This window comes from Oncorhynchus clarkii, chromosome 6 (genome assembly GCF_045791955.1).
Source record: "Oncorhynchus clarkii lewisi isolate Uvic-CL-2024 chromosome 6, UVic_Ocla_1.0, whole genome shotgun sequence".
Lineage (NCBI taxonomy): Eukaryota > Metazoa > Chordata > Actinopteri > Salmoniformes > Salmonidae > Oncorhynchus > Oncorhynchus clarkii.
This window is the reverse complement of record NC_092152.1, coordinates 6,614,645-6,633,073: the sequence shown is the minus strand read 5'-3', so window position 1 is coordinate 6,633,073 and position 18,429 is coordinate 6,614,645. Positions and strand designations below refer to the sequence as shown.

Genomic DNA, 18,429 nt, shown 5'->3' with positions numbered 1-18,429 from the left:
TCCAGTACTTGCTCTTTAGGGACTGAATAGAGGATCTTTTTCCACCAGTCTGCTCATCCTCTCCCATAACCCCCCATGGTGGGCTCCAGATGGATCAACCTCTCCCATAAACCCCCATGGTGGGCTCCAGACAGATCAACCTCTCCCATAACCCCCCATGGTGGCCTCCAGACAGATCAACCTCTCCCATAAACCCCCATGGTGGGCTCCAGAGGGATCAACCTCTCCCATAACCCCACATGGTGGGCTCCAGAGGGATCAACCTCTCCTATAACCCCCCATGGTGGGCTCCAGAGCGAGGGTTGAATGGCCATGTTACTCCATCCTTCAGTAATTCATTTGAATCTTGTTGTGTTCCAGCTCTTTCAGAGCTTCTCCTAGCTCTCTGTGTGTTCCAACAAAGTTGGTGCCAATGTCTGTTCTGACACTTATTACTGAGCCCCTTCGACAGATGAACCTGCGCAGGGCATTGATGCAGGAATCAGTATCCAGATAACTAGCAACTTCTAGATGGACAGTTCAACTCACAAGGCAAGTAAAGATCCCACCATATCATTTCACATGAACGTGGCCTCACTTCACCTCTATGGGGCTGAAGTAATCTATGCCCACATGGGTGAATGGCAGCAAATCAGGTGACACCTGATCTTGTGGAAGGTCGGCCATCTTCTGTTCTCCAGCTCTAGCTTACATCGCCTGCAGAAGACACAGCTCTTAAGGATCTTCCTTGCTAAGAGTTTGGCACAGGGTATCCAATATTGCTGGTGAAGTATGGAAAGTATGTGACCTCTCCCAGAGTGGCGAACCTGCTCATGGATGTGGAATAAGATGTCCTTTCTCAACCAGATCATCCAGAGGGATGGAGCCAAGCTCCTCGGGGACTTTCTGCCATTGTGTTTCTAGTTTCTTCAGGAATTCTGGTCCTTTGAGTCATCTCTTTGAGTTCAGGAATGTTTCAGCATGTAACCCTCGAGACATCGTCGGCTGGGTTGTGTTGGGAGTTCAAATATCTCCACTGTGTTGCTTTCGACAGGTCACGGATCATAGCAACCCTATTAGCCACAAAGGTATGGAATCTCTTGGTATCATTGCGGATGTATTTTAGCACAGACTGGTTGTCTGTCCAGAAAGTTGACTCCTCAAGTTCAGTCTGGAGCTCCAACCTTAACATCCTGTCCACTGGCATCTACAATGTTGCTGCATCAAGTTCCATTCTGGGGATCATCTGCTTGAGTGGAGTCACTCTTGATCTCCCCAGTATGAATGGGATGTGGACCTTTTCCATACCGTTTGTGAACCCAAGGTAACTTGCCGTGCCATAACCTTGTTCTCTTGCGTCACCGAAGTGATGCAGCTTTGCCGTCTTGACTTGACCAAAGTTCTCAGGCATCATACACCTGTCAATCTGGAAACTGGACAGCTGGTCCAGCTCAGAGCCATTTCTTCCATGAAATAGAGTGTTCTTTGGGATGACTTCGTCCCATCCGCACTTTAGCTTGCAGAGCTCGTAGAATTTGCTTTGATAGAGCAAGAAATGTCTCCTTCCACTTTGCCAATCTCTAACCCAGATATCTCAAAGCTCTTGGTAGGACTCTAATGCCTCATTGTGTTGCAGAATATCAGTCTCACTGCCTTTAGCTTTCAGCTGCATCATGAGTCTCTCAGTTCAAAATGTTGCTAAACTACCAGAATCAACAAATGCATTGGTTAACACAGACTTGCTTCCATTTTCCAGCTTTACTTGAACTGGCGCAATTGCAAGTGCACCATCTGTACCGACCTCGGTATCTTCACCAGCTTCCAGAGAAACAAGAGCACTGCTGACAGTCTCCTCCCGCTTTACTGATAGCATCAGAAGGGCAGGTGTCTGGTCTCTTTACTACTGGGAGCATCAGAAGGGCAGGTGTCTGGTCTCTTTACTACTGGGAGCATCAGAAGGGCAGGTGTCTGGTCTCTTTACTACTGGGAGCATCAGAAGGGCAGGTGTCTGGTCTCTTTACTACTGGGAGCATCAGAAGGGCAGGTGTCTGGTATCTTTACTACGGGGAGCATCAGAAGGGCAGGTGTCTGGTATCTTTACTACGGGGAGCATCAGAAGGGCAGGTGTCTGGTCTCTTTACTACTGGGAGCATCAGAAGGGCAGGTGTCTGGTCTCTTTACTTTGAATGTTTGTTCTTTTAAAGGTTTTTTAGGGGATATTGAATATCTCCATACAACGGATCCTGCAATATTTTGGCCTGTTTTTCCATGAACGTCACAAGGTCACTGAACTGGGCTCTCAGGTGTCTTCTCTCTAACATATCACATTCTGTAGACCTCCAGTTTTACATTAGTTTGTGGGGAAGTTTTGACATGATCAACTTTATGTTGGAGGGAAGATTAAGCTCTTCCATGTTCTGTAGGTCTTGCATAGCGTTACAACAACCTAGATAGAGTGCATAGCGTTACAACAACCTAGATAGAGTGCATAGCGTTACAACAACCTAGATAGAGTGCATTGCATTACAACAACCTAGATAGAGTGCATAGCATTACAACAACCTCTATGATAGAGTGCATAGCATTACAACAACCTCTAAGATAGAGTGCATAGCATTACAACAACCTCTAAGATAGAGTGCATAGCGTTACAACAACCTCTAAGATAGAGTGCATAGCATTACAACAACCTCTAAGATAGAGTGCATAGCGTTACAACAACCTCTAAGATAGAGTGCATAGCGTTACAACAACCTCTAAGATAGAGTGCATAGCATTACAACAACCTCTAATATAGAGTGCATAGCATTACAACAACCTCTAAGATAGAGTGCATAGCATTACAACAACCTCTAAGATAGAGTGCATAGCATTACAACAACCTCTAAGATTGAGTGCATAGCATTACAACAACCTCTATGATAGAGTGCATAGCGTTACAACAACCTCTAAGATAGAGTGCATAGCATTACAACAACCTCTAAGATAGAGTGCATAGTGTTACAACAACCTAGATAGAGTGCATAGCATTACAACAACCTCTATGATAGAGTGCATAGCATTACAACAACCTCTAAGATTGAGTGCATAGCATTACAACAACCTCTAAGATAGAGTGCATAGCATTACAACAACCTCTAAGATAGAGTGCATAGCATTACAACAACCTAGATAGAGTGCATAGCGTTACAACAACCTCTAAGATAGAGTGCATAGCATTACAACAACCTCTAAGATTGAGTGCATAGCATTACAACAACCTCTAAGATAGAGTGCATAGCATTACAACAACCTCTAAGATAGAGTGCATAGCATTACAACAACCTAGATAGAGTGCATAGCATTACAACAACCTCTAAGATAGAGTGCATAGCATTACAACAACCTCTAAGATTGAGTGCATAGCATTACAACAACCTCTAAGATAGAGTGCATAGCATTACAACAACCTCTAAGATAGAGTGCATAGCATTACAACAACCTAGATAGAGTGCATAGCGTTACAACAACCTCTAAGATAGAGTGCATAGCGTTACAACAACCTCTAATATAGAGTGCATAGCATTACAACAACCTCTATGATAGAGTGCATAGCATTACAACAACCTCTAAGATAGAGTGCATAGCATTACAACAACCTCTAAGATTGAGTGCATAGCATTACAACAACCTCTAAGATAGAGTGCATAGCATTACAACAACCTCTAAGATAGAGTGCATAGCATTACAACAACCTCTATGATAGAGTGCATAGCGTTACAACAACCTAGATAGAGTGCATAGTGTTACAACAACCTCTAATATAGAGTGCATAGCATTACAACAACCTCTAAGATAGAGTGCATAGCATTATAACAACCTCTAAGATAGAGTACATAGTATTACAACAACCTAGATAGAGTGCATAGCATTACAACAACCTCTAAGATAGAGTACATAGTATTACAACAACCTCTAAGATAGAGTGCATAGCGTTACAACAACCTAGATAGAGTGCATAGCATTACAACAACCTCTATGATAGAGTGCATAGCATTACAACAACCTCTAAGATAGAGTGCATAGCGTTACAACAACCTAGATAGAGTGCATAGCGTTACAACAACCTCTAAGATAGAGTGCATAGCATTACAACAACCTCTATGATTTTATTTTATTTTATTTTACCTTTATTTAACCAGGCAAGTCAGTTAAGAACAAATTCTTATTTTCAATGACGGCCTGGGAACAGTGGGTTAACTGCCTGTTCAGGGGCAGAACGACAGATTTGTACCTTGCCAGCTCGGGGGTTTGAACTCGCAACCTTCCGGTTACTAGTCCAACGCTCTAACCACTAGGCTACCCTGCCGCCCCATGATAGAGTGCATAGCATTACAACAACCTAGATAGAGTGCATAGTGTTACAACAACCTAGATAGAGTGCATAGTGTTACAACAACCTAGATAGAGTGCATAGCGTTACAACAACCTAGATAGAGTGCATAGCATTACAACAACCTCTATGATAGAGTGCATAGCATTACAACAACCTCTATGATAGAGTGCATAGCATTAAAACAACCTAGATAGAGTGCATAGCATTACAACAACCTCTAAGATAGAGTGCATAGCATTACAACAACCTCTATGATAGAGTGCATAGCATTACAACAACCTCTATGATAGAGTGCATAGCGTTACAACAACCTCTAAGATAGAGTGCATAGCATTACAACAACCTCTAAGATAGAGTGCATAGCATTACAACAACCTCTATGATAGAGTGCATAGCATTACAACAACCTCTATGATAGAGTGCATAGCGTTACAACAACCTAGATAGAGTGCATAGCATTACAACAACCTAGATAGAGTGCATAGTGTTACAACAACCTAGATAGAGTGCATAGCATTATAACAACCTCTAAGATAGAGTGCATAGCATTACAACAACCTAGATAGAGTGCATAGCATTACAACAACAAGCTGTGTTTGGAGTATTCAGGAGTTGTATGTGTGTGTGTGTGTGTGTGTGTCTCCTCACCTCTCACCTGTCCCCTCTCCTCACCTCTCACCTGTCCCCTCTCCTCACCTCTCACCTGTCACCTCTCCTCACCTCTCTCCTATCTCCTCTCCTCACCTCTCACCTGTCCCCTCTCCTCACCTCTCGCTTGTCACCTCTCCTAACCTCTCTCCTATCTCCTCTCCTCACCTCTCGCCAGCCCCCTCTCCTCTCCTCTCCCCTCCTTCATCAGCAACCTTTCCTTCTCATCACCCCTAACCCTGAACGTCCTCACTCTTTTCCTCTTTCCACCCCTCACTTTCTAACTCATTTCTCCTTCTCCCTCACCTTCACCTCCCTTCACCTCCCTCATTTCCATCACTTATATTTTAGTGGTGTGTGTTTGGAGTATTCAGGAGTTGTGTGTGTGTGTGTGTGTGTGTTTGGAGTATTCAGGAGTTGTGTGTGTGTGTGTGTGTGTGTGTGTGTGTGTGTGTGTGTGTGTGTGTGTGTGTGTGTGTGTGTGTGTGTGTGTGTGTGTGTGTGTGTGTGTGTGTGTGTGTGTGTGTGTGTGTGTGTGTGTGTAGGGTAGGGCGCATGGTGTAGAGAGCAGTACAGACCCCTGGAGGTTGAGTGTTTGAAGGGGTACGGGACGATACAAAGTTTGTGAACCACTGGGGTAGATGATGAAAAGACACATTATGATGTGATTGGGATTTTCCTGAACACCTCCGGAGGGAGTCAGACATGCATTGTGTCTGGATATCTTACAAATGTAGACAGATGTGGAAAGTGGAACTATTTATCATTATCCTGCCTTTTAAAATCAATGTCAGGTGGCACCATTGACTTATGACATCACTATGTGTCTTAAATAAATACAGTTTCTGGTGTAAAAACAGCCTCTCAAAAGGACAAAGCTCCACTAAATAACCAGAACATTTAAAAGGGGACATCTTACAAACACCGTCAATGAAAAGCTACAACATTATTCACACTATATTCTGATTATCAAGGTATTTTTGGGGACAGAATATGTAATCCAAAGTGTGCTTACTACTGTACATAACCACTGATATGGTATTTAGTGATACTGATTTAATACTGTATTGTTGAAGTAACATATACTATGTGTGATACAAAGCAACAAAACACTTTCTATATAGTAAAACAAGCAACATGATGCTGATATTTCTCTGTGTGTCTGTTTGGGAATCAAATCAAAAGAGTTGGAATCAACTATTGGAGTCAGCTGTTGAATGGACAACTGCTACTCTGAAAGTCCTCATGGTTCCTCCTGCTCCTCTGGTGGTAAAACAGAGACATCTGGTGGTCAGACAAGGTTACTGCATGTCTATTTAATTACTCACCTATCAGTCATATGGACATCTGCATTCAGACTGATGCTCCATCACTTCCTCTGGTCTTCTCAAACTGCTGTCCTAGAGTATTAGTAGTAGTAGCGGCAGTAGTAGTAGCAGTAGCAGTAGCAGTAGTAGTAGTAGCAGCAGTAGTAGTTGCAGTAGTAGTAGCAGTAGTAGTAGCAGTAGCAGTAGTAGTAGTAGCAGCAGTAGTAGTTGCAGTAGTAGTAGCAGTAGTAGTAGCAGTAGCAGTAGCAGTAGTAATAGTAGTAGCAGCAGTATCAGTAGTAGTAGCAGTAGCAGTAGTAGTAGTAGTAGTAGTAGTAGTATCATGTAGACACCAGCCTACTGTTGACAGCTCAGTGTTGACAGCTCAGTGTTGACAGCTCTGTCAGGGGTATGGGCCAAAATTCAACCAGCTTATTGTGGGAGGCTTGTGTAAGGCTACCCGAAACGTTTGACCCAAGTTAAACAATTTAAAGGCAATGCTACAAAATACTAATTGAGTGTATGTAAACTTCTGACCCACTGGGGATGTGATGAAAGAAATAAAAGCTGAAATAAATCCTTCTCCCTACTATTATTCTGACATTTCACATTCTTAAAATAAAGTGGTGATCCTAACTGACCTAAGACAGGTCATTTTTACTTGAATTAAATGTCAGTGAAAAACTGAGTTTAAATGTATTTGGCTAAGGTATATGTAAACTTCCGACTTCAGCTGTACCTTGAGAACATTTGGGGATAGTACCTATAAATGTAAAGAAACAGATTTAATTTGTAGAATAGATACCTCAAAGGTACCTATGGTGGTGAGAGGAAACTGTTCTTTGTCGTCCGTCTTTGGTCGAGTTTCCTAGACTATATTACATGTGCAGCTGCAGACTGAATGTCTAGTCTTCACCTTCACTCATCGAGAGTTTCAGAGGTTTTATTTTCTGGTGTTGTATTTTTAAACCGTTTGTCAGCCGTGTCACTGCTCCACTCTGTCTGGTCCGTATTTAAATTACAACCATTTCAGCCTGTGGTCTAAATAGTTAGATCTTCAGCGAGTTCTTTTAAGAACTCATCTTGGAGGGCGGTTCCATCACGTTGCCACAATGTCTTCACATGGGCGTGGTTACTGACTTACCAAAAGTTGAAAAACTATTATATCATTTAGAAGGCTAAAATCACATTGCTATCTTTCCACATATAGTTTCGTATTTCATCGTATACGTTTTAAAACATTTAGATGTAATTCTGATATCTATATTGTGAAAGCTCTTAAATATACAGTTATTTAGTTATACCATCCTTAATGATATCACCAAATACTAAATTATATGACATGATTATTGTTTGGATCCCAACAGACCATTCCAAACGTTTGGATTCCAAAACTAATGTTCCAATGTCCAATATTTTGATGTAAATGTTTTAAGCAAGAGTTTATTTTGTAACACTCAGACATTCCATTCTCAATACTGCAGAGCCGAAGAGAGTTTACGACCGGTGTTAAGTCATAAAACCGTCCCAACTCCTCCCCCTTCCTCTCTGGGGGGGGGGGGGGGGGGGTGTGTTGGGGAATAATCAGAATTAGGTGGTAACATGGGTAAGATGTTTTATATTCATCATATGTTTGTAAGTTACTTCTCATCAGAATGTTATTTTTGTATAATACTGTGGCGGGGTTGCAGTATCTGTTCTATGTCAAGACTAAGTTGTTTGGGCCAGAGAGAGGGGAGAGGTCAAGCGTGTATCTCTTGGCTCCACAATGTCTGTGTGCCAGTCAGTGTGTCTCTGTGATCTTGTCAAGATAGGATGGATTTGATATGTGCTTGTATCTAAATGACAATTTGATATATATCATAGGGTGGGGGTAATGTCTTGGTACCATTTTGTACCAAGGACGAAATAAGAGCTTTGTTTAGGAGACCAAACTGAACGATAATTTATAGCCAACTCTGTCTGGCTAGCGGATACTCCTCTCTGAAGTAAAGTATTTTCTTTGTGTAAGTTCCTAAGACCTGTGGTTTGTCATGTCGTCTAGGGGGGGTGGATCTTTGTGTAAGTTCCTAAGACCTGTGGTTTGTCATGTCGTCTAGGGGGAGTGGATCTTTGCTATTAAAGGATCTCAGTTACAATGTAGAGGGGGCTCTCAGAGAATTCATTGATAGACACTGAATTGATCTGAGAGTCACAGGGTTGTGATAGAGCTCATATAATTAAAGATGGACTTTGATAACTAACTCTGACTTGTGTTGTGGTTTGCTCTCATGATTTGGTAAATAGGGGACATTTCCACGACAGGGGGGGTTCTATCTTTGATCCTCACCCAGGAGAGAGAGTCATGACAACAGTTAGGTAGCAGTTATGCCGGCGGGCCCCGGTGGCAACAAATTAGCAATACCAAAAGCTTACCTTGAGAGTTCCAGTGTTGTGTTGGAAGGTCCTAGCCAACTAGCCAACTAGCTAACCCTCTGTTCGAGCAGGGTCTTTCAATAGGCTAAACTAGCTAGCTGCAATTGCCAGATAAGTGAAAAAAATGACTCTCTCTCACTCTATTTCTCTCTTGATTCTCCTTCATTTTTTAAGAAATGAATTTGTTCAAAACTGTTCAATTAACGTTAACAAACTCGCTTTTGTACATCGCACTGGTCCGTACAATTGACCTTATTTTAGCGCCTCCAAAAAATGATACTTCCAGATCAACTGTAATGTCTAAACAATACAATCAATATTGGAAAGTCAAATTGCTCCCCTTTCCAACAAAGTCCATGAGACTGCTAAAGAGCAATCACTGTTTATAACATCTACTGCACCTTGCCTATTTCGCTCGGCCATCGCTCATTGATATACTTATATATACACATATTCTCATTCACCCCTTTAGCTTTATGTGTATGAGGTCGTTGTTGGGGAATTGTTAGATTATAAATAAAATATTGGACATTGGAACATTAGTTTCTCCATCACTTCCTCTGGTCTTCTCAAACTGCTGTCCTAGAGTATTAGTAGTAGTAGCAGTAGTAGTAGTAGTAGTAGTAGTGGTAGTATCAACAGTAGTAGTAGTATTAGTGGTAGTAGCAACAGTAGTAGTAGTATTAGTAGTAGCAGTAGTAGTAGTAGTAGCAGCAGTAGCAGTAGTAGTAGTAGCAGTAGCAGTAGCAGTAGTAGTAGCAGCAGTAGCAGTAGCAGTAGTAGTAGCAGTAGCAGTAGTAGTAGTAGTAGCATCAGTAGCAGTAGTAGTAGCATCAGTAGCAGTAGTAGTAGCAGTAATAGTAGCAGTAGTAGTAGTAGCAGTAGTAGTAGTAGTAGCAGTAGTAGTAGCAGTAGTAGTAGTAGAAGTAGTAGCAGTAGTAGCAGTAGTAGTAGCAGTATCATGTAGAGACCAGCCTACTGTTGACAGCTCAGTGTTGACAGCTCAGTGTTGACAGCTCAGTTTTGACAGCTCAGTATTGACAGCTCAGTGTTGACAGCTCAGTGTTGACAGCTCAGTGTTGACAGCTCAGTGTTGACAGCTCAGTGTTGACAGCTCAGTTTTGACAGCTCAGTGTTGACAGCTCAGTGTTGACAGCTCAGTGTTGACAGCTCAGTTTTGACAGCTCAGTTTTGACAGCTCAGTTTTGACAGCTCAGTTTTGACAGCTCAGTGTTGACAGCTCAGTGTTGATAGCTCCGTGTTGACAGCTCAGTGTTGACAGCTCCGTGTTGACAGCTCCGTGTTGACAGCAGCTCAGTGTTGACAGCTCCGTGTTGACAGCTCACTGTTGACATCTCAGTGTTGACAGCTCAGTGTTGACACCTCAGTGTTTACATCTCAGTGTTGACAGCTCAGTGTTGACATCTCAGTGTTGACAACTCAGTGTTGACAGCTCAGTGTTGACAGCTCAGTGTTGACAGCTCAGCTCTGTACGGTAGAGAATCATGCAAGACAAACAATGTCCAAACACTGATGTCTTACAAAGTTACATTTTATTGTAACACCTTTAGGAAGGTGTTCTTAATGTTTTGTGCACTCAGTGTATATTTAAAGTTTCAACATGAAACAATTTGAATAAGAACAGGAAGTAGTGTGTGGTAAATACAGTATGGTTCTCTGTTCAATAGTAGACCTCCTCAAACACTGAGTAAAAGTCTCACTCAGATCTTTAGAGTTCTCAGTCTCTGACTCCGCCCGCTGACCTCCTGACCCCCCACAACCCTCTCCATTCTAAAGGTCTGCAGTGCAAAGGTCAATAATCTATGTTGGATTGGAATTGTGTTTTACGTCTCATCAAGATCTTTACAGACCTCCCTCCCCTCCTTCTCTTGACACTGTAGACTGGACCAGACATGATTCTGTCCTGTTTTCCCCATGACCACCATGATCCATGGTCACCCCCCACGGTACAGTGGACAGTAGACCTGGTCTGGTTCATCATCATAGACGGTGATGGTGAATCATATCAGATTGTGGAGAAGCCAACTTGATGAGTTTCTCCTGACCCAGCCCAACAACCCTATCAGTGCCCTCTGACCTTTCCCCTCTCGTTCCAGTCCCTTCTGCAACACTGAGTGAGCTTCCCTGACTTCTTTCAAGTTCTGTCTTAGTCTCTCCATCTCTATATTCTTCTCTTTCATCTGTCTGCTGAACTCCCTCTCCATCTTTGTCTGTGAGATCATGATATTCCTCTGTAACTCAGGTAGGACTATCTTCATCAGGTTTCTCTCTGCTTCAACTCTGGCCTCTCCTTCATAGTTCTCCATCATCTCCTCTATCTCCTGTCTGTGTCTCTCCTCCATCTCCCTCCTCTCATTCTCTCTCTTCTCTCTAAATCTCTCCAGCTTTCTCTCCATCTCCTCCCTCCTATCAGACTCCCTCTTCAGCTCCCTCTCCAGCTCTCTTTTCTTCTCCTCATCCCTCTCTTCTTCCACCTGTCTCTCCAGTTCACTGGTTCTTTCACTGAGTGTTCTGATATCTCCCTCATGTTCCTGGATCACTCCCTCTATCTTTATCAGAGAGTCCTGCAACTCCTTCTGAAGCCTCTCTCTCAAGTCTCTCTCCTCCCTCTGTTTCCTCTCTCCTCTCTCTCTCTGGATCTTCCCCTCCATCTCTCTAACCTGGTCCTCTGCCTCTTGGTAGGTCTGACTGCTGTAGAATCTCTCTCTGTTTCCTGCCACCATCTCCTCTACCTGATCCAGCAGCTCTGATACCTGAGTGCCATGGGCCCTGTCCCTAATGTTGAGGACGTGGTACCTGCTCCCACTTTTCTCTACAAGCTGCTGGAGGTCCTGACTTCCTGCTTGGAGAAACTCCTCAATGCTCTGCTCTTTCAGTCCATCATCATGGGTGAATAGAATCACAGTGTGTCCCCAAAAATCCTCCCCAAACATCTCCTCCATTCTCTCCAGCACCCCTCTCTCCTCCCCCTTAGAGGGCTCCACTGGTATGACCAGGAGGAAGGCATGGGGTCCCGGGGCAGACAGACGGACACAGAGCCCCACATCCTGTCTCATTTCCTTCAGAGAGAGTCCAGGACAGAACCAGTCTGGAGTGTCCACCAGCACCAGCCGTCTCCCACACACGTCCCCCTCTCTCCTCTTACTCCTCTGGGTCACTGCAGAGGGGCTGGCCTGGGCCCCAAACTCCTCTCTGCCCAGGATGGTGTTTCCTGCTGCACTCCTCCCAGCCCCAGTCCTCCCCAGCAGCACCAGTCTCAGCTCAGACACACTGGGAGACACTGGGGAGTCTGGACTGCTGCTCTCTCCTCCCACTGCAACACAACACACAGCACTGATCAACACTCTGACTCTCTGGAGGATGTACAACATTGTCTAATATAATATCATCTACACCCATAACTCACTATCTGGAGGAATAAACTCCATGCTGTTTGTCCTCCTCAGTGGAAGTGTGGGGTCTGTATCAGAGGTCTCTCCTCCCACTGTAACACAACATAGAGAACTGGTCAACATACTGACTCATCAGAGACACATTTAAGACATAGTATAAACAAATACATTACACATCATATTGAAATATAGATTATTGGTGAAAATAGAGAATTTTAAGATAACGAAATTTTGAGACAACATTGATAACTCACTAAGTGAAGGATGGACCACTATAGACTAGAAACAGTAGGAGACAACAGGACAATATTGATAACTCACTGAATGGAGGAAGGTCCTTGCTGTTTCTCCTCCTGACTGCGAGGATGGAACCTGTATCTGACATCTCTCCATGTTCTAGAATAATAGAACAACCATTTAGAATGGGAACATTTACCTCAGTGACACATGAAGGCACATAGACGTACTGAAGGGGAGTTCTGGGTTTCTCCTCTCTTCTACTTCCTGTCTCCTCTCTTCTACTTCCTGTCTCCTCTCTTTTAGTTCATTTTCTTTTCCCTCCAGTAGTTTGTCTCTCTCTTCCAGTAGTTTGTCTCTCTCTTCCAGTTGTTTGTCTCTCTCTTCCAGTTGTTTGTCTCTCTCTTCCAGTAGTTTGTCCTTCTCTCCCAGTAGTTTGTCCTTCTCTCCCAGTCTGTGGTTGCTGTCCTCTAGTTGATTCATCATCTCTTTAAACATCTTCAACTCTGAGAGAAATTAACATATTTAATTGGTTGTTTGAATAAGTAATGTATTAATTAATTCAATAGTATGTCTATAAAGACATTATCATTTGATGGAGGTGGTACAATTATTAGTAATTATTTCCTCCAGTCAACAGTTATCTGAGCTGAACCAATCATCAACTGGTCTATTGACTATTGGATACATTACAAATGAATTAGTCTGAAAAACTGAATGACATCACTCATGTTCCCTGATTCAATCCTCTCTCCTCCAGACTCTCTCATACTTACCAAGCTCACCAGCTGATGCCTCCCTCTTCAGCTTGTCCTCCTGGGTCTCACGTTGTAAATACCGTGATCCTGAGACTATGGTGTAAAACAGAGAGGTGAGTTCTGTGTGGTAGACGACATCACTATATACAGAACAAACAGGACCAATCAGATTTCTCCTGTCACTCAAGCCTCCCTCATGTAGGGACTGTGGGCACCAATGAGATCTGGTTAACTTCATAAATAATGTTGTTTTGTTGTTGGCCTATCTCTGATCAAATTATTATTGTCATTGTTTGTGATAACCAGCATTGGGCTCTATGTCAGATACAGGATATTGTGTCAGGAGGCAGGGTTCTATAGAATATACATTCAGTAGAATGTGAAGAACATATGACATCATAATACAACCAACCTTGAGAACATTTGGGGAGAGTTTTGATAAATGTAAAGATACTGAATTCAAGCTGATTCCATGTTCATTTTGGAATGTGAAATATATATAGTGGGAGAACTATGTGAAATATTGACCTCTATGGCAGATATATAGTGGGAGAACTATGTGAAATATTGACCTCTATGGCAGATATATAGTGGGAGAACTATGTGAAATATTGACCTCTATGGCAGATATATAGTGGGAGGACTATGTGAAATATTGACCTCTATGGCAGATATATAGTGGGAGAACTATGTGAAATATTGACCTCTATGGCAGATATATAGTGGGAGGACTATGTGAAATATTGACCTCTATGGCAGATATATAGTGGGAGAACTATGTGAAATATTGACCTCTATGGCAGATATATAGTGGGAGGACTATGTGAAATATTGACCTCTATGGCAGATATATAGTGGGAGGACTATGTGAAATATTGACCTCTATGGCAGATATATAGTGGGAGGACTATGTGAAATATTGACCTCTATGGCAGATATATAGTGGGAGGACTATGTGAAATATTGACCTCTATGGCAGATATATAGTGGGAGGACTATGTGAAATGTTGACCTCTATGGCAGATATATAGTGGGAGGACTATGTGAAATATTGACCTCTATGGCAGATATATAGTGGGAGGACTATGTGAAATATTGACCTCTATGGCATATATATAGTGGGAGGACTATGTGAAATATTGACCTCTATGGCAGATATATAGTGGGAGGACTATGTGAAATATTGACCTCTATGGCAGATATATAGTGGGAGGACTATGTGAAATATTGACCTCTATGGCAGATATATAGTGGGAGGACTATGTGAAATATTGACCTCTATGGCAGATATATAGTGGGAGGACTATGTGAAATATTGACCTCTATGGCAGATATATAGTGGGAGGACTATGTGAAATATTGACCTCTATGGCAGCTATATAGTGGGAGGACTATGTGAAATATTGACCTCTATGGCAGATATATAGTGGGAGGACTATGTGAAATGTTGACCTCCATGGCAGATATATAGTGGGAGGACTATGTGAAATATTGACCTCTATGGCAGATATATAGTGGGAGGACTATGTGAAATATTGACCTCTATGGCAGATATATAGTGGGAGGACTATGTGAAATATTGACCTCTATGGCAGCTATATAGTGGGAGGACTATGTGAAATATTGACCTCTATGGCAGATATACAGTGGGAGGACTATGTGAAATGTTGACCTCTATAGCAGATATATAGTGGGAGGACTATGTGAAATGTTGACCTCTATAGCAGATATATAGTGGGAGGACTATGTGAAATATTGACCTCTATAGCAGATATATAGTGGGAGGACTATGTGAAATGTTGACCTCTATAGCAGATATATAGTGGGAGGACTATGTGAAATGTTGACCTCCATGGCAGATATATAGTGGGAGGACTATGTGAAATATTGACCTCTATGGCAGATATATAGTGGGAGGACTATGTGAAATATTGACCTCTATGGCAGATATATAGTGGGAGGACTATGTGAAATATTGACCTCTATGGCAGCTATATAGTGGGAGGACTATGTGAAATATTGACCTCTATGGCAGATATATAGTGGGAGGACTATGTGAAATATTGACCTCTATGGCAGATATATAGTGGGAGAACTATGTGAAATATTGACCTCTATGGCAGATATATAGTGGGAGGACTATGTGAAATATTGACCTCTATGGCAGATATATAGTGAAATATTGACCTCTATGGCAGATATATAGTGGGAGGACTATGTGAAATATTGACCTCTATGGCAGATATATAGTGGGAGGACTATGTGAAATATTGACCTCTATGGCAGATATATAGTGGGAGGACTATGTGAAATATTGACCTCTATGGCAGATATATAGTGGGAGGACTATGTGAAATGTTGACCTCTATGGCAGATATATAGTGGGAGGACTATGTGAAATATTGACCTCTATGGCAGATATATAGTGGGAGGACTATGTGAAATATTGACCTCTATGGCAGATATATAGTGGGAGGACTATGTGAAATATTGACCTCTATGGCAGATATATAGTGGGAGGACTATGTGAAATATTGACCTCTATGGCAGATATATAGTGGGAGGACTATGTGAAATATTGACCTCTATGGCAGATATATAGTGGGAGGACTATGTGAAATATTGACCTCTATGGCAGATATATAGTGGGAGGACTATGTGAAATATTGACCTCTATGGCAGATATATAGTGGGAGGACTATGTGAAATATTGACCTCTATGGCAGCTATATAGTGGGAGGACTATGTGAAATATTGACCTCTATGGCAGATATATAGTGGGAGGACTATGTGAAATGTTGACCTCCATGGCAGATATATAGTGGGAGGACTATGTGAAATATTGACCTCTATGGCAGATATATAGTGGGAGGACTATGTGAAATATTGACCTCTATGGCAGATATATAGTGGGAGGACTATGTGAAATATTGACCTCTATGGCAGCTATATAGTGGGAGGACTATGTGAAATATTGACCTCTATGGCAGATATACAGTGGGAGGACTATGTGAAATGTTGACCTCTATAGCAGATATATAGTGGGAGGACTATGTGAAATGTTGACCTCTATAGCAGATATATAGTGGGAGGACTATGTGAAATATTGACCTCTATAGCAGATATATAGTGGGAGGACTATGTGAAATGTTGACCTCTATAGCAGATATATAGTGGGAGGACTATGTGAAATGTTGACCTCCATAGCAGATATATTGTGGGAGATCTATGATATGAAAATTCTTGATAATTTGAAGAACATCTCTGGTCTGTTCTTTGTCTTGTGTTATTGGTTGTCAATAAACAAAACAGACAAATAAGTAATTACTCACCCAATACTGATCATCCATTATCCAAGATGGAGAGTCATGAATAATGATCATGTAAAAGAGAATGCATTAGTTATTATTGTTCATTGAATTTCTGTCTCATTACATAACTTAATAAAATACCATACATTATATTGGAATGACTGTTCATCACATTCATTACTAATGTACATCTAGGGAAAGGGATGTAAGCAGTGCTACTATGTGAGCAGTCTGAGAATGACTGAATGCTTCATAATAAGACATCAAGCTGAATTCAAGCTGATTCTATTTTCATTTTGGTGTGTGAAATGTTGACCTCTATGGCAGATATATTGTGGGAGGACTATGTGAAATGTTGTTCTCTATGGAAGATCATTTGTGTAAAATCTGGATAATTTGAAGAACATCTATACATCTTAATCCAACCTACCTTGAGAACATTTGGGTGAGAGTTTTGATAAATGTAAAGATACTCATTTAATTTGTAGCCTTGAAGAAGACACACTGCTGTTCACAAGGCCTGTAGTTTTTATAGTATCAGATTAACACTCTGGTCTGTTCTTTGTCTTTTTAAATGTATTTTATTTTACCTTTATTTAACCAGGTAGGCTAGTAGAGAACACCTTTATTTAACCAGGTAGGCTAGTTGAGAACACCTTTATTTAACCAGGTAGGCTAGTTGAGAACACCTTTATTTAACCAGGTAGGCTAGTTGAGAACACCTTTATTTAACCAGGTAGGCTAGTTGAGAACACCTTTATTTAACCAGGTAGGCCAGTTGAGAACACCTTTATTTAACCAGGTAGGCTAGTAGAGAACACCTTTATTTAACCAGGTCGGCTAGTTGAGAACACCTTTATTTAACCAGGTAGGCTAGTTGAGAACACCTTTATTTAACCAGGTAGGCTAGTTGAGAACATCTTTATTTAACCAGGTAGGCAAGTTGAGAACACCTTTATTTAACCAGGTAGGCCAGTTGAGAACACCTTTATTTAACCAGGTAGGCCAGTTGAGAACACCTTTATTTAACCAGGTAGGCTAGTAGAGAACACCTTTATTTAACCAGGTAGGCTAGTAGAGAACACCTTTATTTAACCAGGTAGGCCAGTTGAGAACACCTTTATTTAACCAGGTAGGCTAGTAGAGAACACCTTTATTTAACCAGGTAGGCTAGTAGAGAACACCTTTATTTAACCAGGTCGGCTAGTTGAGAACACCTTTATTTAACCAGGTAGGCTAGTTGAGAACACCTTTATTTAACCAGGTAGGCCAGTTGAGAACACCTTTATTTAACCAGGTAGGCTAGTAGAGAACACCTTTATTTAACCAGGTAGGCTAGTAGAGAACACCTTTATTTAACCAGGTCGGCTAGTTGAGAACACCTTTATTTAACCAGGTAGGCTAGTAGAGAACACCTTTATTTAACCAGGTAGGCTAGTTGAGAACACCTTTATTTAACCAGGTAGGCTAGTAGAGAACACCTTTATTTAACCAGGTAGGCTAGTTGAGAACACCTTTATTTAACCAGGTAGGCTAGTAGAGAACACCTTTATTTAACCAGGTAGGCCAGTTGAGAACACCTTTATTTAACCAGGTAGGCTAGTAGAGAACACCTTTATTTAACCAGGTAGGCTAGTTGAGAACACCTTTATTTAACCAGGTAGGCTAGTTGAGAACATCTTTATTTAACCAGGTAGGCTAGTTGAGAACACCTTTATTTAACCAGGTAGGCTAGTTGAGAACACCTTTATTTAACCAGGTAGGCTAGTTGAGAACACCTTTATTTAACCAGGTAGGCCAGTTGAGAACACCTTTATTTAACCAGGTAGGCTAGTTGAGAACACCTTTATTTAACCAGGTAGGCTAGTTGAGAACACCTTTATTTAACCAGGTAGGCTAGTTGAGAACACCTTTATTTAACCAGGTAGGCTAGTTGAGAACACCTTTATTTAACCAGGTAGGCTAGTTGAGAACATCTTTATTTAA

General features: G+C 41.7%; 1 protein-coding gene across 1 annotated transcript in view; it reads right to left on the bottom strand.

Annotated features, from left to right (window-relative positions):
* Window positions 1-10,258: 10,258 nt before the first annotated feature.
* The window catches only part of LOC139410578 (uncharacterized), a 35,424-nt gene continuing 27,253 nt past the window's right edge, over window positions 10,259-18,429 (bottom strand). Inside the window, exons 7-11 of the mRNA XM_071155874.1 lie at window positions 13,151-13,225; window positions 12,605-12,880; window positions 12,459-12,533; window positions 12,152-12,229; window positions 10,259-12,058 (exon numbers count right to left, since the gene is read on the bottom strand). Coding sequence (XP_071011975.1) covers window positions 10,746-12,058; window positions 12,152-12,229; window positions 12,459-12,533; window positions 12,605-12,880; window positions 13,151-13,225 — 1,817 coding nt within the window. The 3' untranslated portion in view covers window positions 10,259-10,745. The remainder of the gene's footprint in view (window positions 12,059-12,151; window positions 12,230-12,458; window positions 12,534-12,604; window positions 12,881-13,150; window positions 13,226-18,429) is intronic.